This window comes from Neofelis nebulosa, chromosome 7 (assembly GCF_028018385.1).
Source record: "Neofelis nebulosa isolate mNeoNeb1 chromosome 7, mNeoNeb1.pri, whole genome shotgun sequence".
NCBI lineage: Eukaryota > Metazoa > Chordata > Mammalia > Carnivora > Felidae > Neofelis > Neofelis nebulosa.
The window spans coordinates 118931718-118956331 of NC_080788.1; the positions used below are offsets into that span (position 1 = coordinate 118931718).

General features: G+C 45.4%; 1 protein-coding gene across 7 annotated transcripts in view; it reads right to left on the reverse strand.

The window, feature by feature from the left end:
* DPF3 (double PHD fingers 3) overlaps positions 1-24614 on the reverse strand; it is a 304745-nt gene that overhangs the window by 33202 nt on the left and 246929 nt on the right. The window contains exon 10 of one of the 7 annotated variants that reach the window (XM_058739559.1): positions 18061-19855. The exons of the other annotated variants lie outside the window; for them this stretch is intronic. Within the exon in view, the coding sequence (XP_058595542.1) occupies positions 19780-19855 (76 nt within the window). The 3' untranslated portion in view covers positions 18061-19779. Of the gene's footprint in view, positions 1-18060; positions 19856-24614 lie in introns of those variants that run through there. 7 annotated transcript variants of the gene reach the window in all.

Consider the following 24614-nt stretch of genomic DNA (forward strand, 5'->3'; position numbering starts at 1 on the left):
CTGCTGAGTTTGGGAGTAATTTGTTACACAGCAATAGGTAACTAATACACTGGCAAAGGAGGATCAGTAAGGGGTCTGGTGGGAAGGCTCTAGAAAAGCCAGACATTTGACAAGACTCCTGCTGAGGCAGGATCCCAGCCACAGTGAGGGCCAGTGCTGGGCTAAATAATGAAGGCATAAGTGGGGTTTGGGATTTTATCTAATTTCTCCTCCATGGAGGGCTATTACTTTTTAAAGAAATCATCTTTAAAAGAGCTAAGAGTGGAAACTAAGATAACTTAAAGGGTGATGTGGGGGTGACTAGAAAAGGAAGTGAATAGGTGTGAAACCTCACAATGCAACAGAAACACCCAAAGCCTTCCTGAGTCCAACCTGTTGGCACAGTGTGGGCCAGAGGGCCCTTCTCTACCATCCAAGCTGCTGCCTTTGGCCTCTGTTCTTGCCCTACCCTCCCCTGTCTCCCCCGCCCCTTGCTGCACCTTCCTTCCACTTTCCTGAGTCTATCTCACCTCCAACAACATTTATGTTCAGCTTCCCTGGAACAAGTCCTCCCTGCTAGCAAGTCAGGGATTTCCTGGAACTTCAACAAACTGATATGAGCAGAACAATAACCTACAGCCAGTATTTTGGCCTAAAGCAAGCAATGCTTGGATATCTTCATGATCATTACTCCCAATATTGTCAGGTAAGCATCTTTCTAGTCACTGGTTTCACTGGATGAAATTATTGATTTCATTATTGGGGGGACAACAATCCTGTGAGGTGGGCAGGTCAGATCTAAATATTTCTGATTTACAAGCAAGGAAGCTGCAGTTCAGAATGGTTCTGGCAACAAGCAAGCAATGGATACAGGGCTAGGATCCACATCTCCACACTCGAGTCCTTTGGACCCTTTACCTCACCCCATGGTCTCTCACTACGTGGTGTTCCAAGATAGCTGACCCACATGCAGCTGCCCAACTCCATTTCAGGTTCCTTAAGTTGCTAAATATAATAGCATTTTCCCCTTTTATTCACAAGAAGTTCATTAAGGCACTGTTGGTCACTGAATTTCTCTGTGCCTCAGTTTTGTCAGTTTGTACCACCCAAAGGTGGTCCAGCTGTCCCCTAAAGCCTTTTTGGCCCTCAATGTTCCATGCCTTGAGAAAAATCTCTCAGGAAGCTGGGCTTCCTCACACAAGAAAAGGCGTCAAATCCTCACCATCTCACAGTGACAAATCCCAGAAATCCCTGGGGAAGAACTGCCCGGGAGCAAGCCAGTCCAGCCCATTCAAAGGGACCCTGGAGGCTACCAGAGGTAGGCCAGCAGCCTCTGGTGGCATTACTGGGCTTTGGCACCTAAGAATCTCAACAGAGGTCCCTGACATCACTAGCTACAGCTCCTCTGCCAAAGGCTAGAGAGGGAAGGGGCCATTCCCCTCTTCTCACCTCATCAGCCCACTCAATCCTGCTGGCCAGTTATTCCTGCATGGAACCAGGTGTTCAAGTCCTCCCTAGAGCTACCCTAAGTGGATTGCCCATCATCAGCTCTCCCAGTGGAGCCTCTGAGAGAAACACAAAAAGACATCCAGCAACCAGAGCCAATTTCACAACAGGCCCAGACACCTCCATTACACTGTCAAGCCAAGAAAGGACAGGAGTATTCCTTATTCGCTTTATTTAGGAGAGGAACAAAAGAACATACAGAAGGGCCCCCCTCTTTTTGCATTCACCAGACTGTATTGCAGTCACGATGCCTAAAACCCTTATCCTCTACTCTGAACCCCAACAAAGGCTCACCAACTCCTCCCAATCCTCTTCCCTCTTCCCCCTCCAATTTCCCCGAGTCACTAATTCACTTTCCAAATCAAGATGACAGGAGAAAGGAAAATGATGATGATGATGGTGACAACCAGCCACCCATGAAGCCTCCTACCCAAGCTCCTTGAGCCCCTGAGGTCCCCGATGTCCTTCGACGCTCTCAACAAGAAGGAAACAAAAATCACACTGAACAGACACTGCTCAAAGGAGAAATATCCGTGGGATCCATGGGATTACGTCAAAACCCAGCACGGTCCAGCCTTGTATTAACTCGGCATTTGCTTCCAACTGCCAGCACAAAAGCACCACCAGCTCGGCACTAGTCCTGCATCTGTGGTCACTCAGTCCAGCTCCCAGATCATTTGGCACCAGCCAAATTCTCATCTAAGATTAATCTGCCTTTCCTTATAATCAAATAAACATTTATCCAACAAATTCATGAATAAGATTGATCTCACTGTTTACTTAGAAAGCTGGAGGAGTTGATTTTACACGGGCTTTATTTTTTCCTCCAGATAAATTAGGGAGTTTAGATAGTACAAGAGAAAGCAAATCAATGGCTATTTTCAGTTACCAGCATCTGTCTTCAGATTTAATAGAAATGATTCTCTAAGACAAGTAGTTTATTCAGTACAATAACACCCATCGATGTTAGAGTACCGCAGAAGGAGAGCCTTTCCTGATAGTTTGTAAATGTACACACTTGCCTCACAACTGTCTGAAGATTCACAAAGCCTTTATGGGTAAGTGATGGTCCACTCCATTTCATAAGCAGGGAAACGAAGAGGGTATCTCTGAAATGGCCCTGGTTCACCTGAAGGATTGGTGTGAGAGAATTAGGAATATGTCACCAGAAACCTAACCTCCCTTCAGAGATAACTAAACATGTGTCATATATGCCAGTTTTCCATCCCATACTCATGGCAGACATCACTAATAAATTCAACATTCTCTTCCAATCCTCATGGCTGAGACCTTTGGGTCCTTCTGAACCCAGCACTCCAAGCAACCATTACCAATCTGAGTTTTCGCATATAAAGAAAATAGTTGCTACCTCTGAGCTGGAAGATGTTAAGCTTAATAGGTTAAAAGCCTCCTGTGAGAATTAAGGATTCAAACCTCAAGCAGTTCGCCAAATATTTAACTCCTGTTTCCCTTTCTGTGGGTCAGAGACCCTTATCCAAACAACTAGGACTGCCAACCGAACAGTGGCCTTGTTTTGTGGTTGGACTAACAGACAGTATTCCCACAGTCACATACTTCTGTTTTCACAGAAGATGATCTGAAAGACCCTTTCTAAAGACATTTTTTTAAGTAGTGGTTAATATTTGTTTAAAACTACGCCATCAGTTATGAGGTACTGACCAACCCCTTCTTAAGTAATTCCTCTGTCTCTCATTGCCTGCAGCAGAAAGTAAGCTCCCTAGCATTACAAGCCTCTTTGCTCTCTGGTCACCACTGCCTTTTTAAGATTCATCTTCTTTCATGACCACTGACCAACTACCACTACACCCTATGCAACAGCCACACAGAGAAGCACTTGAATTCCTCCCTCTCCCCACCCCACCCTCCTCCTCCAAAACCTGCTCTGTTTGCACTTCACACTTTTGCACACAAAGGTCTCTCTCTCCTATCCTTCAGCTCCCATTCACAGCCAAACCTGTCGAGCAGATGGTCTACACTCTAGCTACATAAAGCACGGTCCATGAACCAGAAGCCCAAGCATCACCTGGGAACTTGTTAGAAACACCCACTCTTGACCTACGACCTTAAATCTGCATTTTAACAAAATCCCTGGGCGACTCATGTGCACAATGAATTTTGAGATGCACTGTCCTAAATCCACTCCTTTCCTTTCTGGGATACCCACTCAGTCTTCATTCTCTCTAATCTGACTTCCCTCCCTGCCTCTCTACCAAATCAACTCTCATCGAATGAGGGAAACTGTCAATTCATATACGAATAAAAGAATCAACGAAATACCACCTCCACCTTTTGCCTACCCTTAAAACCTCCATTCATCCTTCAAGGCCAGCCCCACTTCAGTAAAGACCCATGCAGACAAGGAAACCAAAGTGCCAAGAGGCTGGGGCAACTGCCAGACAATAGCCAGAGCAAGCTCTCGGCACCCACATTATTCCACCTTTGAGTGACATCAGGAAAGATGCCCATGACCTCCCATGGCAGGCCCTCACAGCCACAGTCAGAGGCAGAGCCCCAAGGCTGGAACAGGTATGGCAAGTCTAATGTTGCTTTGTGGCTGAAGGCCCACATGGGCTAATCAAATCAGGTTCCTTTGTTCCGGTTCCTACCTACTGCCGCGTACTCTACCTAATCTCCCAACCCCTTCTCTGTTCTCTCCCTTCACCGCACTTCCCAAGCAGCCACCTTTCTCACTCTCCTTGCCTCGAGAGGGAGGCTCTCCTTTTCCTTTGGAGAACAAGGACCTCAGAGAGGAAATATGAGGCTCTGGTCTTCCCATTTCTCCACTCCACAGCAATGCCATTCTGGTGATCCTGAACTTTAGAGCCCATTAGGAGTGCCAGGGGTGATGCAGATCCTGACAGGGGCAGGGATCCTTGAGCCACACTTGGGGACGCCCTGCCTCCTAGACTCTCCTCAAGGCTCCTGCATATCAGCAAGCTATGCCACCATGTAGGCATTCGAGACCACGGGCAAGTCCACCAGCTGCTCTGAGTCTGCCTTGGTCAAATGAGACTCCAGAACATTTCCTGCCCACCTCATCCTTCTATTGTGAGGATCCTGCTGACAGGGTGTGTGTTACTGCTTTGTTAAACTGGAAAACACTTTTTCAAGAAAAGGAAAAAGCAAGGTTTTGCCACTCTCTTCTGCTTTGTTTTGGCACCAACCAACAGCCTCTATTCTCATTCCCAGAAATTCCATATTCCTCTCAACCTCAGCCTACTGTCGACATACTCTTAAGTGTTTCAGACAGTCCTGTGATTGTTGGATGCAAAAGACATCAATTCATATTGGCCAGTGTCCAGACATAAGCTACATCTTCCTGATAGCAGTTCTGTTTGCCAGAGACCTGTGGGTCCCATGCATAAACAGGAGGCCCTCACTTCCTCTCAGGGGCCTCAGACAGGCAACATATGCTCTCTTTCCAAGATAAGGCCTTTTTGGACAACAAAGCACTTAGAATATTTCCCTTGTATCAATAAGAACAAACACAAATGCCCACCCCAGTGTTAGTGGGACTGATCTGGCGGGGGCAGGAAAGAGTTAAGGCATCATTTCCATTGTGTTGTTATGAGCCACTGAGTATCTTTGAAGCCTAATTAAAGTGCACTCTTTCAATGATGAATGAATTAGCCCCAGAATAAGCATCGCTTTCCACCATTTTCTGTTTTTGTGTCTTTTAACTATTTTAAGAGGAAAACACCTGAGCCCAAATCCAAAGGGGGCAGTTAGTCATAGCCAGGTTGGCTCCGACTTACTGGGTCCACCAGTAATTCTTTAATCTCATTGGAAGCTCCAACCACTACTCCTTAACACATACCACTCTTTCTGTGTTACCTCTCACGCACCCATATCCATAGACTCCACATCCATTCTTGGAATCACACCTCTGCATATTATCTGCTGACCCCTTCTTCTCTGTCCTACTCACCTCAACTCCAGTTAAGCCCAACCCTCTCCTAGTCTGTGCCTGTACCCAAAGCCACTGTGCTGATCAGCCTCCATTGAAATGGTGACCACAAATCTTGGTAGTACCCTATATTTTGCTGATCAAACCCCTCTCCCACACCTCTCCATTTTCTCCAATCCCCCATAGCTTATTCACCTCCTCCCACTCTCCTTATTTAGTTAAGAACACACATTAGTGGTCAGAATAAAACTATTTCATTTTCTCCATGCACATCCCCCCAGCCCTCTGCACCTGCGCCCCTATGCTTGTCACCCTCCTATACTGGAAACAAACTCTCCTGGCTCCTACCCAAGGCCAATCGCCTACTTGTACCCAGATCCCAAACCTCTCACACTTCCCTGAGAACTCTGTTCCTGCTATTAATTCTTCTGGCATCAATTTCTCTCTCTAGTCAACAGTTCTGCTGGCATACAAATACACTGTAAGAGCTCCCATTTTTCAAAGAGACCCTTCTTGATTATCTCCTCCATCAATGACCCAATTTCTGCTCCTCTTTTCAGCCCAACTCCTTGAAAGGGCATTGCCCTCCATCCCCTTTCTGTAGTCTTCTGTCCTCCTCCCACATGCCCAGCTGTCCCTTCTCAGTCTCCTTTGCTGGAATCTTCTCTCTGATTCCAGACTCTTCTTTCTATCTGGTTAGACTCACTTCCCCCACATGTCATCCACACACTTGAAACTCCCAAACTGATCCCTCCAGCACAGACCCGTCCCCTGAGTTCCGGACCCATACATTCACCTGCCATGGTGGTTGGGAACTCAAAGACTAAAAGTAAAAAAGATCCAAGATAGTGAATCCCTATCTCGAGGGGTGGTGGGGACCCTGAAGCCAGCAGGGGAGCCTGCAGTTGGAGGAGATGTAGTATCTTCATGGAGCTGGGAGGTTCAACTCATAGCAAGCAGAAAAACAGAAAGCACCAACTTTCAGAACTCCTGGGATGCATTTTGGATCACGAATAAGTAAAGAAAAGAGATCCTCACAAGTTCCAGAATCATGAGAACAGAGAGGAGAGATAAAGCAAGAAGAGGAAGAATTGATAAATCTGGGGGGAAGGACACGGGGTGGGGAGGAGTGGGGGAGACAAAGAAAGACGCAGAAGACAAAGGAAGGAATGGGTAAGAGAATGAAAATAAGAACCCAGAAAAAAAGATTTGGGTTCTTCCTTATTCAGGAGACACAGCCAGAATTCTGGCTGAATTCTTAACAAGATGTAGAAACTCAATTCTCTGAGTCCGCCCTAAAGAGTATTTAGCACTATTACTAATAACAGTTCCCACTTATCAAGGTGCTTCCTGAGTGCTAGACGCTTTGAACACATGTTCTCATTCAGTGCTTGAAACAACCTGTGACCCAGGTGTCACTGTCCCCATTTTCAGAGTAGGGAAGTCATCGACTCAAGACGTCCTAGCAAAGGGTTGGCAGAGGAAAGACGCACAGGCATATCTTATCCCAACACCCATGCAGGCAAATACCACACCACTCAGCCGCAGGAGACAGACCTGGAGAAGGACACTTCTCCTGACCCAAGGAGACTGAGGGGCTGGTGGGCCACTCTCACGGAGCACTGGGCCTTTGACCATCCAGTGGCTTCCCAAGTCAGAGGGCTGCCCTCCTGCGCTAAGGTCCTGCTTCCTCTCCACGACCCCTGTCCCCTGTCCACACTCCAGGTGAATCTGTCATCCCAGCCCCCACAGCTAATCCAGGGTCCTGGACTAAAAGCATTCCTGAATTACCCCAGGGCAAAATCGGGTCAAGGCCACCTCCAAACCCCAGCCTCACAGAGTTAAAGGTGAGCAACTGGAAGAGCTTAGAGGCAAAGAAGTTAATTAGCTCCCTAAAACTAAAAGGGGGAGAACAGAGCCTGGGCAGAGGCAGTGTAGTTACAGGAGGAGGCCCGAAGAAGAGAGCACTCGAGTGGAAGTCCAGAGCCTCAGGCCTGCACGGCCCCCAGGGAGCACTGAAATCTTGGTAATGACTTTTGGGTGTCTGTTTCCTCCTCTATTGGATCCACTCTGAGGCCTCTTCTCTGCACTCAATAGACGAGGACAGGGTGGCACTCAGGCCCAACACAGCCTCCTGTGGGACAGAGCCTGACCTCTGGAAGGCCAGAGCTGGGCGACATCAACGCCTCTCTGCAAGCATGCACCCCACAAGTGCCCTGGAACCACACAGAAGATGCCCAGTCTCGCCCCAACCCAGCTTTCTCCATCTGTCTCTGCAAGCAGGGGAAGAGGTGGATGAGGCAGGGATTTGCAGGCGTGGGTGGGCAGAGTGGACAGAAGAGGCCTCTGCTTCATGACATGATCAGTGATGGGGGGCAGGGTAAGATATAAACTGCCATCTCCCTTCCACAAAACCCTGGAACAGTGCCTGAAACTTCCACCACTGAAGTGACCCTCGTGGCTTAAAAACTTGACTTCCAAAAAGCCGCAGTTAAAATGCAGAGCACTTTCTCAGACAAGTTAACTCGATCACGGGTTCCTCACTCGGTCTACTCAGAGCTTCTGTCAGCACCAGAGTGAGCCTTGGAACACCTGGTCCAACCCCTTCTTTAAACACCTGAGGAAACTGAGCCCTCCAAAGGTGAAGTGACTGGCCCAGGGCCACAGGGCAAGGAGGCAGCAAGGCTAGAATGTTGCCCCACGTCTCCTAAGTCCTTCCACAGCATGGACTGGCTCCTGGGAGTGTAACTCAGGTGGTCTGGAATCGTGGCGTCCTGCTCCTGAGCTGCCCCTGCTCCTGTTCAGCTACCACAGCAAAACCCCTGGGGCCTCGCCAGCTGACTCCTCCCTGACCCTGCCTTCCGGAAGGATGAATGCACATCAAAACCCTGGGGCCAAAGTATTCCTGGGTACTGTCCATTCCGCATCCAGCTCCCTTTCCCACAGCCTCCTGGGAAGGAGAAGTTTCCAGAAGGGAGAGCTCTAAAGGCTTCACAGAAAAAGGACCCTTCTAAGAAACATTCCTCTGGACAATAGGAATAAGGCAGGAAAACAGGGGGATGGCAGGAAAAGGTAGGTTTTCTTTTGTTTGGTTTTTAATGTCGCATTCTCACCAACATGGCATCCTGGAACTTTGGAGTTCATCCGACTAATATCAAGTTGAATCCCTTATTTACAAAGATGGAGAATGAATCTGTTTTGAAGCAGATCAACCAAATGACGCCTGAGGCCTTAAAATGAGGTAATGGGAAGGAAAGAAGTACAGAGAAAGGACTAGTCCCCTGCCTGGGATTGAGACGGAGCTCTTTGCTCCCCTCCTGACAGGCCCACAGCCACCTAAGTGGTCCCGCAGAGCTTCCTGGCATGGGGGAGCCTGGCCAGGACAGCTGGCTCTTTGCAATGACCCAGTCAGCCCTTTCTGGGAAACTAGATTCATTAGCATACTGGCTAAATCCACAGTGCTGACCAGCCAGTGGGTAACAGGACTCATGGCCACGATGGATTCTCCCCAGAGCCGGCAGGACGCTTGCTACTACAGAAAAAGTAAAGTGTCACAGAGGAGGTTGGGGGAGAGGAAACAAGAAGGAGCAGAAGCCCAGAGCCCTTGGTTTGAGAAATGAGAGGGAGAATTCAGAAGGGCCGTCTTCCCTGGACAATGGTTAGAAAGGAATGAACGCGCACCGGCCGTTGAAGTCAAATAGACATGTACATCTGCCTGGTTTCGGGCAGGTCACTACCCGACATCTGTCCTCCTCATTCCCCCAGCTCCAAAATGGGCCCAACATTCCAGGATTGTTAGAGGAGGTGATGAGATCAGAGGACCCATGACGGCGTGTAGCTCCTCAATGAACCTCATTCTCCTTCTCTCCCTTAGAATACAAAACCCCATCTGGTCCACAGGAAAAGCCCAAGAGTAAACACCCTCCCCATAAGCCCTGGAAAGAGGCACAGGGCCCTCCCGGGGAGGAGGATGGCTGTCCCAGTGGCAATGGACTGACTCATTTGACCAACCGTCCTTAATTTCCCTCTTCACATTTCGGGAGCCCTAGAGTGCTCTTCCCCCAAATGAGGCATGCAGCAGAAATGAGCTGTGATTAGCACAGCAGAGAGACCAGAGGATGGGGGCAGGGGAGAGTGAGCTGCAGAGTTTCCTGGAATTAATGGAGAGGGAGCAGGAAGGGCAAGTTGCTGTCTCAGAAGATCTCGCTCTGCGCCAATCACCAGGCAGGGACTTCTTTTTTGAAGCCAACCTTCTCAACCTCTGTAGGGCAAAATCAACTCTGAGGGCTGCCTGTGATAGACCTAATGTGCCGTTAGAGGCAGGCCTGGGGTGCTTTCTGCAGGGCACACAGTTAAATTTCAAGCTAGTATGTAGGTGATCTAGGTGGATGCATGAACCAGACACAGAACATTGCGCGGGAAGCAATTAACACTCGGCCCCAGCGCGTTGGCTGAACCAGATTTGCATCAACATTATGGTGTAAAGGCAGATGAAGGAAAGAGAGATTTTGAAAGGGTTTGGTGAGACAGTGCTATATGAGGCCCAGGTGCTGCATAAATGTCAGCGGGGGTGGAGTGGGGAGGTAGCAGGGGGAAAGAGGGGTGGATCTAGAAGCTGGCATTCTATTGTTTTTGCTTTTCTCAGAGGGAAGATGGATATTACTCTATTGTGGGTTTCAATTCTGTGCTGTCAGATGACCTTTTCAGTCCAGGGCTCTGCCACGTCTGGGCATGCCTAAGCCAAGACAAGTGCCACTGAGCGTTACAGGCAAATAATAAGCAAAGGCAAACACACTAAAGATCTAGAGTCTAGTCCCGGTCCTGCCACTTCCGTGTAGCTTTGACCAAGTCACAACCCTTCTGAGTTTTGGCCCGCTCATCTGCTAAGTGGGACAGTAGCCCCTGACAAGGCTGCTGGGAAGATTACCTTGAAAATGTGGCTGTTATTTAGCACATCAGGAAGTGCCAACCATTCTTGGCCACCCAGAGACGGCCCCACTCTTTGGACTCACAATCCATGTTCCTCACACACGGCCGCACGTCTTTCAGTCCCGAGGGCCAGGAAAGAACCCACCGACAAGATGAAGTGGGGAGACATGAGCACAGGAGGTAGAAGGGAAAGCGAGGTCCCAGGAATTGCGATCTTAGGACTTCTTGATCCCCCCACAGGTAAAGCGGCCAAGGGCAGACAGGCAATGGTGCCAGAAGGTGCTTCCGCACCCAAACAAAGGCAATGGCCAGAATCGGAGCCTTCTTTCCTCAACTCTCCTCAACCACGTTCAGTGACCTATAGATCTAAAGGACACTTTTTCAAATAAACTCTCTCTCCAACTCGACTAAAAGGACAATCAGAGATTTGATCCCAAATTTCAATCGATCTCTTAGATACAAAGCTCTCTGGGGCCAACCGGCCTCTCAGGATATCCCATACTCCTCCCCAACGGTGTTACAAACCAGGAAGGGGTAGAAGAGCACTTTCTCTGGTTTCAGAATAATCCTTGGTGGAACAGACCCACAGAATCATGTGACACTTAGCGAGGTGAACACTTCATCAGTTGGACACGCATCACACAGAAGACAGGATACACCGGGGTTCTGTCACAAGTCATTTAGAAGGAATCCTGACCACTCTTTTTTCCCTCACAGGGGCTAGGATCCCACAGTCATGACACAGTCCGAGGCGGCCTGGTAGGGAAGAGTATATAAACCCAAACTTCTTCACGGGCAGCTGGGCTGCCCTCACACAGCCATCCTAAACATTATATTCATCCTGCTCAAGGGCCCAAGATGCACTGGCTTCCTCCTGTTCCTATTTCCTGCATTGTTGATCAGGCCCCACCATGATGGTGAATGCTGTTTGCATCCTCTGACTTCTCTCCACAGCCTGGGTTCTTCCCCCACTCCATTGAGGTTCATCTCACTGTGCCTGCAGCCCCACTGTGCTGCTCACACCTCAGAGCTTTTGTTCAGGTATTTCCCACTCTCGGTGGCCTGTCTTCTCTTTGCTCACCCCAACTGCAGCCCAACTGCGCTCTCCATTCAGTGCAGACCCCCCTCGCTATTCCAGCCTGAGCTGGAAACTCCCTTCGCTCAGCCCGGGTGGCACCCACAGTTTGTACCAACTTGGCACCTAATTATAAACGGTCTTGTCTTGAATAATATGCTAACCACCTGTCTCCCCTCTTTATGAACAGAAAAGAGGACTTCCACAGTGGAGAGGGTCTGAGCAAAACAATCTTTGATTGGAAAACTCAGACATTACCAGCTATGACTACTACCATTGTCAACTCAATCTCCCTGAGCCTCAATTTCCATGTCTGTGAAACAGGAATGGTAATCTGAACCTGAGAAGGTGGGTATACAGCCTTCACAAGCTAACATCTATAAGAAGCCTATCAGTGACTAGCACATAGAAAGTATCCCCAAGGGGCACCTGGGTGGCTCAACTGGTTGAGCATCCAAGTTCAACTCAGGTCACAATCTCACAGTTCACAAGTTCAAGCCCCACATCAGGCTCGCTGCTGTCAGCACAGAGCCTGCTGTGGACCCTCTGTCCCCCTCTCTATGCCCCTCGCCCGCTTATGCACACTCTCTCGCTCTTCTTCAAAAATAAACGTGATAAAAAAAAGAAAAGAAAGTGTCCCCAAAAGTTTGTTTCAATTCCCCTTTGTTTGTCTTTTATGCCCTGCAAAACCTAACACAGTACTGCAACATGGAAGACATTCAATAAAAGTTTGATTAATTGATCAGAAGCATAAAGCAAACCAATAACTGGAGGGTCATTATACAAAACACCAGTATGTGGTCAAAACATATTGATCTATTTTTTCAATTACGGACAAAAGGTTGATGTCTACAGAGGGAAAACAATCTATTTTAACTAAAAAACTTTTCAAAATTACAAACTGCCAGTCTCTTTGAACTCATAACTCAAGTCAAGGAGAAATTTTAGCATAAGCGTTCATGCTAGCAACTCATCACACCATTCCTTCACCCCTTCTTACACAAGCTCTCTCCATTCCCAACCTCTTTTACATTTCACGTCCTCAGAAAGTTGACTTCACATACTACAAATACAGTACAATCCTTCCTACTTCTTTAAATCAAACACAGAGCAAAACTATAGGTTTTTTTTCTAAGTTACGTGGAAAGAATCCTGACCACAGGTTTTCCCAAGCAGAATTTTTGTTTTATACATATAAATATAAAATTAACTTTGTCTTTTAATAAAACCTTCCTTCCCCTACCTACTGAGTTGGGGAGAGGGGAGTAGACAACCATGAATATTAGTGAGGCTGTTCAACCAAAATCAAGTTAAGAATAATATCCGGGTCCTGTGAGCAAGTACGAAATCCATGCACCAAGGATGATGTTGGACATGGTGAAATCCAAGGAGATGAGAACCATAAAGGAACTTGGAGTTTTCAGCAGAACCATTTTCCCTCGTGGCCTTTTGGCCTTACTGTCCTTTCCAGTTGCTTCTCACTGTTCGTCTTTCACATTTTTGACAATTCTCTGGAGGAAAATGTCTCTTGCATTCACTTTCCAGCTGGCATCTCACATTACCCAAACAATGGAAGTCCCCATAAGGCCTTGGGGCATTGCTTCAGTATGAATAGGAACAAGCCTAGAAATGTAATTTTGGTTAATGATCACAACACGCGTCCATAAGACCAATTCTCGCCACGCCTCCCCACTCCCTGGTGGTGAGTTAGGCACTAACTCTTTCAGGTTACCCAGCTACAATTCAAAGCATTGCCAAGCTTGACGAGACCCTGAGAGGTCATCTAGCCCACGCCCCTAACTCTGCGCAGAAGTATTTGGCTATCAGTGAGGTCACATCAGCCTCAATAGTCAAAAATTCTTGCTGTCAAAAGAACTATTTGTCAGTCTGTTCCAAGCCCCAACTTCTCCCGTCCTCTCTAGAAGCCAAAAAGATCAGTGTCTTTTTCTCAATGATGCATATGACAGTTATTAAGTGACCCCAATTCTCTTGCCCAAGTTAACCCCAAATCCTTTGCCCTTTCTTACAGGGCTTATTATTGTTCATCCTTTTCATTATTGCTAATATTCTTCTCTGTACTTTTTGGGTTTTCCAGTTATTTTCAGCTATTTCAAACACAGTGGTGTCAAATATTAAATAGAGGTGAAGAAATGCTTTCCAGCCCTTGCACGTTATACCCAATATAACCCAGCTTGGCATCGTGCTAACTTAAAAATAAACAGCACGCTGCTCCTTCAGCTAGTGTTCCACTACGGCTTCCAGATCCATCTCAGCTATGATTGTGTCTTGCCAGGTGATCACTAATAGCACAGTCACCATAATTATATCAGTCAGGTGGGTACAAAACCATTGATCCCCACTGTTAACCACCTCACACCAAAGCATTTCCTATTCTGGTGTAAGGAAAGACCAGGTAACCAAGGGATTGTGCTTCTAACACCATATTCATGCAGAATACAAAACATAGGGTTTCCTAACTAGAATCTTTCTCCTTCTAGTCAATGCCGAAAAGCTGACAACTGGGTGACTTCAGTTACGATCACGGGGTGGAGCTTGGAGCAAACAGAGCTGACATACAACATATTGATCTCACCCCCTCACCCTGTTAAGAAAACTAGGAAGTAACTCAGGGAACTTAGCAATAGGCACCAGTAAAACACACCCTGAGATCTGAAAAGTTACTCATTCTCTCAAAGCAATGCAGTGCCCTCTCACAACGGCTAAAGAGCATCTCTTTGATGAGTTTGGCAAGGCAGCTGCCACCTAGCATGACCAGCTCCCGGGCTACCTGTCAGGTTCATCCCATACTCAACTTGTAAGAGGATTTTAATTCAGTAGTAGGTCTGGTATCAGGAATCTTCATTACCATCTAAGGAAGACAATCATTTGTCAGTTCTTTTAGGATGTGAGATACTGAGTTGGAGACTCAGTGTTCTAATTCTGAATATGATCACAAACAACTGGGCTCTCAGGATGAAATGCACCTCAGCAACATCCTCAATACCTCATAACTAACAATTTCAGGGACCCACAGCTATTGGGGAATCAGAAAGAGACCATTTCTTTAACTGCAACAACCCCACACCTCCCAAACTGGGCTCTGCTAAATGTCTTTTAGCATTTATCTCCCACAGAAACTATAGTCGATGTTCACTTAGCCCACAGGAGCCATTTGCATGGACTCAACTATTTTAAAGTTGGTCTTTTTTCATATTTAAGTTGGTAGAGATGAATGATGTTAGTCATTATGCCTCCAAGAGTCACCATTATGTATGGCTACCATGTCGACTGGCTGGATTATTTATAGGTACTTTCGGTAAGCACTGTACTATTGTAGTTTGGACCTGGCACCCAAACGAGAAAACCTAATAGCTTTCTAACACCTTGTGGTAGAATTTTTTGGATCAAAACACTTATCCATATAGGCCTCAATATGGCTTTCATTACTAACCATGAAATGTACTTCTTGCCCTTCACCTGGTGATGTGAAATTCTTCTCTTAGTCCTGCCACTTATAAAGGTCTTAAGTATCACTACCAGCACTCCCCACTGAAACAGTATAATACTCTGTATTTCTAATTCAGGATCAGCGAACTCTGGTCCCTGGGCCAAATCTGGCCAGCTAGCTGCCTATTTCTGTAAATAAAGTTTTATAGGAATACGATCATGCCCACTCCTTTATATATTGTCTGTGGCTACTTTCATGCTACAACCCCAGAGCTGAATAGTCGCAACGGATGTCTGGCCTGCAAAGCCTGAAATATTTACTATCTGGACCTTTACAGGAAAAGTTTACAGAGTCCCCATTATAAGACAGAAGGAAAACAAATTGCTTATTCAGAATAGCCTTCTCCTCACCTGAACCAAAGAAAATAAAGCAAGAAAACAACCCTGACCCAAAAGACTACCTTTTACATGTACTTTGCATGAATTCTGTGCAGATGCATCTAAGATGTGAAATACTTAAGACAAATTTAAATAACAAAGATTCTGGAGTGACATATATATCTTCATATAAAATATAAAATTTTATATATAAAATATAATATAAATATGCATATCCCTCCAGAATTTTTATTTAGATTTATTTTAAGTATTTTACATCTTCTAATCTTCTGTGCATCTCATTTCAGAGAACACTTTGTAACATATATATTTATTTATATACTTTTTAAATATACATACATATATACTTTTTTTAATCAAAGGAATTTCTAAATTTGCTCTTTGGGGAAGACAATAAAACTTGAATTGAGTTCTTGTCACATGGAATAATTTAGAAATCTTAGAAAAGACAAGACGGGTAAAAGGAATGTGATATAATAGATGACTGGTCAGCAATAAGAACAAAGTACAAGAAAAATAGAGAACAAAAAAACCATAGCTTTAGACTGTATAGCCCCGCCCAGGGTTTTAGAGAGATGCTCTTTCATTTATGTGCAGAGGGAAGGGGACTGGATGGGGGAACGTCTTGTACTAAACTGCATCCTGAATCCCTAATGTGCTCAACAACGACCTAGCTCCATCCAGAGACCAACCCAGGGACCCATCCCCAGCACATAACAATTCTAAGTCAGATTACCATTAGACACATCCATGGAGGAAGTGAAGGAATTTGGTCAAGGCATTTCATCCTTCAACCCTACCCAGACTGGAGCCCTTAGGGAAGGCTGTCCCAAAGTCGTCAAAGGGTATCTGGCACACACTCACATTTAGTTTTGTCCACACAAAATTGATTTTCAGTGTTTTCAATTTATGACCAACATTTTGGGGAGATCTCACCAAAATTTTTGAAGTTTTGGTCCGTCTTGAGAAACCTGGGCACCTGAGAACCCTAAGCCCTCAAGCAGCACCCCTGAGCTGGTAGTGGCTGTCCCACTCAGAGCACAGATGCTGTCTGGCTCTATACACTCCCTACGACTCCCTGGTGTCTCCCTGTGTCCCAAGGCTGAGCATCAAGGGCTGCCTCCTCCCCCTGGCACTGTTAATCGTCACTCATTAAAGATACCTGCTCCGTAGGCATCTCAAGTTTGACGCCAGAGCTAACCTTTTATATGAACTGATATGTTTCCAAACGGATGAGGAAAGTGATTTTTCTCTTTGTCATTCTTTGGTTCACATGTATATTTTTCCCCTCCCTCTTGATCAGTGACCATCTACAGACATCAAGCACATGCATGCTTTGCCAACAATTCACCGTCATTTGAAAAAGGCAGTCCCTTCCCTCATGAGCTACCAGTAAAGACATTTGATTCTGCTGGGTCTCCTCCATCCCTTAGTTAATTTACACTGATACTACATCCGTATGCTAGACAACTTATCCCTACAAGCAGCCAAAAGACAATACCTACAAAGAGGTAGGTATGTCATAAGGTAAGGCACAGCTTACGGAGAGAATGTTTGCCCATCAGAATCAAGGCACCCTTTTGGAGGGCGTAAATTAGAAGGGAGATTTCGGGTGCAATCATTTCCCTCCTGAGAAGATATTTAATCCCCTTGGTGACCTCTGAATTGGATCCAGTGTCTCAAATTTAAGTCACTTCAGGAAGTGGGTGATACTTAATAAATGTGCAAAACTTCCTCTTTACACCAAGTGTCTATCAACAGATGCATGGATTAACAAAATGTGGTATGTGCACACCAGGGAATATCACTCAGCCTTCAAAAGGAATGAAATTCTGACACCTGCTACAATATATACACACTTTGAAGACAGTATGCAAAGAGAAATAAGGCAGTCACAAAAGGACAAACACTATACGATTCCACTCATCTGAGGTATCACCAGTAGCCAAATTCATAAAGACAAAGTAGAATAGTGGTTGCCCGGGGCTAAGAGGAGGAGAGCATGAGGAGTTCTGTTTAATGGCGACAGAGTTTCAACAGGAGATGAAAAAGTTCTGGAGTGGATGGAGGTGGGCTGTGCAACAATGTGAATGCACTCAATGCCACTGCCCGCTAAAATGGTAAATTTTATGTAATGCATATTTTACCACAACAAAAAGAAAACAAAAGCTTAAGGAGGGTATATTGGCGGAGGGTGGGGGGGGGGGCGGTTGCTTTTTACTGTTAGGGAAACTTATAAGTCCGTAATAAATATCACAGTGTGACAATGCTCAGAGGGCAAGACATGGCCTGAAAGGCCAGTCTGGTTCCACCTGACCTAGGGCACCCATATGAGAACAGTATTCACTTCCATACACAAGAAGAAACCTATCAGAGGGTCTGGTTTATAGCCGTACCAACTGGCCGCTTGGGGACGCTATACTAAGAGCACCTTTCACGCAATGGAAATATTAACCCCCAGATTTTTCCAAACACACACTAAATCTCACATTCTTATGCCAAACTATTCTTGGCATAGAGATAATGGCAACATTGGACAGGCATATCAAGTCTATACACATAAACAGGCTCTCCATGGAGAGGGTGACAATGGCTGCAGTGACGGTGGGTGGGCGACAGCAACTATGGACTCAGAGAGCAGATATCGGCACCAACGCTGGGCACCATTCGCTAAATAAAACAGAAAAGGTCCAACACACCTTGAACGTGCAAGTGGGCAGAATCCTTTCAAGATGGTACGAAAGTCAAACTCAAGTAGGATGAGGTTGGTCAAGTAAAATTTACAGAGATGCTATGGGAGCATTGGAAACAGACTTTTATTTAACAGAAACGTACACAACTTTGATACAAACCCTACATTATGCAAAGCTTTATCACAATTCTACACATTGTAACTTGTGGGAGTTGGTTGGAGAGTGGGTTATTATTATAATTATTAGCATTTTGGAAAGGGACCTTTTCTATCAGAAAACGTCACAGAAAAGGGCTACAAAATGATACAAAGACACTCTTGGTGATCTCCCGCCCTCCACCCCAGGACTGGCCTTGAATGAGAAAGCTGAAAGGGCTAGCAGGAGGTCTGTGCCCATCCAGTCTCCCCTTTCAAAGGCAAAAGAGAGATTCTCAGGCTAAGAACCATTTCGTTAACACTGGCACTCAAGGACTCTTGCTGATGAGAACATCCAGCGTTAGATTATGCATTCATTATTGGGACTCTGCTTACAAGTGGGGGACACTCAAGAGCATGGACACGGAGAAGACCTGGAATAGAATCGAGTGGCCCTGCCCATCAACCGAGCTCCTTCGCCAGGCCACAGACACCGTGTTGAATTACATAGGCCAGCACGTTCACTTCTACCCACACGACCATAAAAGGACATGTTAGAACACGTGTCTTTCTCCTTTACCCCCACCAGCAGCTGAATTTGAGGTTTCCATCATTCAGGTTGGCCTTCCTTGCCCTTGGGGACACTCTAGAACTTAGGCCACCCCAAAGCCTGCTCAGTAGAAGTCTCCTCCGGAAGTTGTTAGGTGACCAAATTAGTATCATCTCAGCTGATGCTTATTTTGTTGTCTTTTTTTTTTCCTCTTTCTTCGCTGCATTATTTTAAACAAAGCTGTCTGTGTTTGAAAATGTTGAACTCGCAGAGATACAGTTAGTCACTAGATGGAATTCTTTTCTGAACTAGGCCTCGTCAGACATGACAACCAGGAGTCGAGCTGTTTCTTGACATCCAGATGAATGGGGTTTGCCTATGGGGGGAGGGAGGGAGTTTTCTGGGGAGTAGGGAGAGACTGCTGATAGCCTTTGTGGCTAATTTATTTCTGTCACGTCTTAACACATAACCATGTAACATCACCAATGCCTCCAACAGAATTTTGAAGAAGAAAAAACCAATCACTCCTCACTTACCACATCCAACTGGCAGAAATAAAAATACCTAAAGCACATACATGAATGGCTTTTTTAAAAGCCCGAGAGAGCAGAGTTGATCTTTATTTTCTCATTAAAAATGTGGGGTCTTTTTCCTTAGCGTTAATATGAAGTCTTTATTTAACATTAAGTAACTCTTTTGATTTCGTGTCTTCACAAAATTGCTTTTAACTTTTGAAGTAGAAGGTACTTTAAACAAAAATACTGTGCCACGCCGGCACTTTTTTCTTTTAAATATTGAAATAAATAAAATAGTTAACTCTTTTTTTTTTTCCATCAGTTTGTTCATGTTCAGTTATTTCTATGGTAGAGCACTTCCAGTCTGACCTGGGTACTTTCTCAGAGACACTTAAAGAAAATGTAATGAAGGATTTTAAAAAGGAAAAAAAAAATATCTTCTTATTGCACACACTTAGGCCATTCCCAAGACTTCTCTGAGCTGAGCTGAGCTGAGCTGAGCTGAGTTGCGCTGGAGGCTTTTCCACAATCCAGGCTCCTGTGTTGGCTGAAACACACGCGCAGGAGGGGGCCGGGCAAGGGAAGAGGAAGAGGAGGAGGAGGACAAGGAGGAGGAGGCGCAAATCAACGTGGCTCCTTTTCACCTTCTTCAGAAATGGCTTGCTTGAAGGATGCCGGAGTCCCCAGGTCATAGAGTTGACTGCAGAGGGAAAGGCAACGAAAGATAAAACAAAAAACAACAGCACAGGACAACTACCTAAAAAAAGGAAAGATTAAAATGAAGGGGGTGGTGGAAATGAAATGAACTGAACAGAAAAACAAAAGAAGAAAGAAAGAGAACATACTACCTATGGCCATGCTAATGAGACCGTGGCTATGGGCAAGGAGAATCTGGCTCGTGTCTCCTGTGCCCTGAGCATCAGCAGCACGAGATCAGCCAGAAATAGGGCAGGTCAGCTGCACTTGGGCAACCAACTGACACAAGAAACAGAGGGGACACAGCTGGATTTTCAAATCCTAGGTGGTGTAGTGGACAAAACCGGATGCTGGCAAAATCTATCATTTTTTTCTCCTCTACTTGGAAGCTGAATCTTTTCACTGTTAAAATGCCCCAGAAGGACCGTTACGATGCAATCTGTCTGCCTGTCACCTAAGTGGAAATGAGTTGTTCTATGGTGTAGGACGAGTAGCAATTACAAAAACCCCAACCGATGCCCCATTTGGCCTCAGGCCCAAAGGACACTGCTTCACGCACACACCCTCACCTCCAACCCCAAGTGATTCCAGGGTGTCAGAATTACTCAGGGAGAGAACCAAGCCAAAAGATCCATTCCAGTCCTCAACTAGCCCAGTGATCCCAACTGTCAGCCTTGGAACCTGGTGGCAGTTCAATCCTGGTGGGTCCTTTAGCCAGGATGAGTACCAACCAGGAATGGATTTGGCTTCTAGCTGAAATGAAATCTGCTAAGTTATTTTAGGCTTTGGAATGGAGTAGTCTGCACAAAGGAGGAAGCAATAAAACCAAGTATTATCACATTTCACCCCAGAAGCAGTCCCTGAAGGCAGAGATGCGTGCCCCTAAACAGTGCCCATGTCACGTTGGGCTGGGTGGCAAGGGAGAGAGGAAAGGAAGGAGGGGCCAAACTGGAAAAACGGCCAAGGCAGCAGGGAACAAACATCAAAACCAAATGAGTGGCTCAGCCTCCTCCAAGGCTCCATCCCCCATCTTTCTTTGTAGTACCTAAGGTCTTACTCACTGGTCAGGGGCACAGGACTGGTATAGAAGCACTTCCAAAACTGAGACTATCTGTATACTTATGTTTTCAAGGGGTGGCTGAGAAGAGCCTCATTTCTACCCACCACCAAGCCCTCCCCTGACCTCTTCTCCTATTTCCTTCCCCTCCATCCCATCCCATGCCCTTCCACTGTCTCACCTCTCAGATGTGCTTTCTTGGTGTCCTTTCCCAGACCCAGTCCTCATCACTAGTGCTCATCTCTTCGCTGTCCCACCTGCCTCTAGCCCCTTCGCTCCTCTGATAAAATTAGTTGGCCTTCAGAGCCCCCACAGATGCCTGCCAAGTGTATTCTTGTTGGGCACCCAAATTTTCACTCCCTGCCAGGAGTGTTTCTGTCCCTCTCCCAGTGCCCCCGACCCCTCCAGTCAGATATCACCTACCACTCTTCTACTGAGTCTGTCTCATAATCATACCTTCATGACCCTCCAGTTTCCTCAAATTTTCATCCTTGGCCCCCCAAAACACACACACACACACACACACACACACACACAAACACACACACACACACACACACACACACACACTTTTCTTCTTTTGTTCCATTTAAGCCACCTGGAAAATAGCTGGTTGGTTCCCAACTTTGTGCTCCTAACATCCATTTTCTCCTTCGTTTCCTCTGGCTGGGCCAACTGCAGGCCATTGAAAATGTCCCGCTGCACCTCAATCCCCTTCAAGGAGGCTACTTTTCCATCCCTCCAAATGTCCTCAACTTCCCACCCCACCGACTCTGGTCCTCACACCCTCATTCTTCCTCCTAACCCCCCATCGCTCCTTTACTGGCTCCTGGATCTCTTCTACCCCCTCTGACTTGACCAATGGATGCTGTGTCCAGATAGGACCTCTCTAACATTTCTGTCCACAGTATTTATTGAGCATCCCCTATGTATGGAATGAGACACTAAATCCTTCCACTAATCAGCTCAGAAGCATTGTTCAGTGCTCAGTTTATTTCAACAAATAATTATGGCACAATGGTGTCAGGCACTGTCTGAGGGACATGAATGACATCATCTTTGCCCTCAAGGAACACATCATCTGTTTGATGAGAAAGACTACAAACAGTCATGTTATAATAAGCGCTAAACTAGTAGCATGAACAAAATACTACAGAACGATACTGAAGCATATGTTCGCATTACGATTTTCGCCATCTTACATGGTTTGGGTGGCGACCCCCAGCTTTGCCTTTTGTTCAGCTCCAGCTCCATTCTCTCTGACAACAGACATTCTTGCCAACACAGTAAATAGCACTAGCCAATCTGGAGCTCTTAGTTGATCTGGATGACTTCGTCCAAGAAAATCTCCCTGACCACGGTGGTCCCCAGCAAAAATAATTACATATCACCCCATGATGCTCTTATACATTTCTAACTACTTGTAAATATCTAGTCTGCCCAACTAGATTGCCAAAAATCCAGCGGACACCAATTCCATTGGCCCCATGTTTAATTTCATCCTACCCTTCACAGGGCTGAACAGTCGTACGCGTAATGATGCTATTCGGTCTCTGGTTGTTAAATAAACAAAGGTATATATGAAAGAAAGTATTCACATCCCAAGTGCATAAACATGGTATCCTGAACCTGAGCTGAAAGGACAAAGGTCTGAATCACCAATAGTGGGAGACATCAATCGTATACCCCCTGATAGGAGGCCCTGAGAAGGATGCAACATCATTTCTGTGGCACTCTCACCCGAATTCATAACCTGACTGTTAACTCTTAGAAAACAGTACACAAACCTGAAGTGAAGGGCTTCTATAAATTGATTACCCAGTAGTCTTCAAAAAGCATCAAGGTATGAAAGATAAGGAAAGACTATGGAACTAATGACTACAGATTAAAGGGCGTTAAGAGGACATGACAACTAAATACGACGTGTGATCCTAGATGAATCCTGGACTAGAAAGAAGACATCGGTGTAACTACTGGAAGAATCTGTATAAGGCCTGTAGATTGTGAGGCATTGCATCAACGTTAATTTCCTGATCGTGATCATGGTACTGAGATTATCTGAAGAATCTAAGTACAGAGTACATAGAAATTCTTTGTATCATTTGTGTGAGTTTCTCTGTAAAATCTGAGATTATTTCAAAATTAAAAAATGTTTAAGTCTTACTCATTGGTTGAGGGTCAGTATTGAGATACTTTGTAAACCTAACTGCCAAAGCTTTTTAGCTAATAACTCAGTTCTGACGGGGACCTTCCATCATTCTCAGCTGTTTTGTAAATCAATCAAGCAGAATGGTTTTTCCTGTACTGTTATTTTGAGAAAATGGTCAGAAATCACTTTTATTAAGCACCACAGTACCATATAATTCAATTCTTTAGTGTTAGAGGCACTCAGGCATGTGAAGTGCTCATTCCCTCCACCTCATCACTTCCACCCTCACCCCCACCCTGGTGTCACCATCAAAACATTGACCACGTAAGAAACTCAACCTTAGTTCCTTGGGAAAGTTCATAAAGACTTCAATACTGCTGCTTTCCAGCAGGGTTCTGATGTGATCATAGGTTGGGTTTTGTTTTATTTTATTTTTACAGCATCGAATACCTCCTTTCAACCCAATAAGGTCTTGAATGAAAAGACCTCAAAAGCCCTTGACTCCTTTTACTCAAGAAATCTTCAAACTATGATCAACGGAGAAGTCAGTGTAGACTGTGGAAAGATTATCAGGAGACTCAAACACCGTTTCCTGAGCCTGGAACTTCAGACAGTCACCTAACGTGATCAGTCTGTTTCCTCATCAGTAAAATGGGAATGAATGACATCTATCCTACCCCACAGGATTGCTTTAAGAATCATCATGAGATAATATTGGTTATATATTATGATAGGGTAAAAAAAAAAAATCCGTGTGCTTAGGATAGAGAAATTGATGCAGAGATTCATGGCAACAAACTCACACAGGGACTGAGTCCAGAACCCAGAACTTTTTATTTCTACTCTAGGTTTCTACTCACTAGATCAAAAATGCGTCCCTCCGAAAGTATACAATACAATTAACTTCACTTCCAAAGGCTAAACCACATCTCCTGTGGAAAAATTCCTAATATATGAGCCTGTTCAAACTTTAAGTACAAGTTCAAGATCATATTCATCAGATGTAACAGGAGGCATATTGGGATAATATTAATTAATTTTATTCCACCATGAAGTGAGTACCTCCAAACAGCTTTTAGTTCTCTCCCCGAGTAATGATCTTGTGTTCCCTCAAGTGCTATATAAAGGCAATCGCAGGCTGCAGCCCATTAGGTGCAGAGAGGGATGCACAGTAAGCAGGAAGGTTTAAAGGGGTACAATTGATGTGAACATCATATTTTTATTAAATCCTTCTCTCTAAAATACCAGTAGCAAATTGCATTACTGACTTTAAAGTACCTTTAAAAAATTAAATGCATATTTCTCACTCCCTGGGTTACAGAATACAGAACCCGATTTCTACAGTCTCAGTAACAGAAATAAAGGATTAGATTGTTCTAGGCGGGAAAAAACATCAGACAGACAGCAAGAGTCATCACTTTTACATCAACAGTTCTCCCCAGGGGATTTGAAGGTTGTAACAAATTTAGAAAGTTCTATATCTTTGGTTCTCCTATCTTTGGGTTAAGACTAAAAAAATTAGGTGACACTTCTGAAGCATTCTGGGTGGTGCTTTCC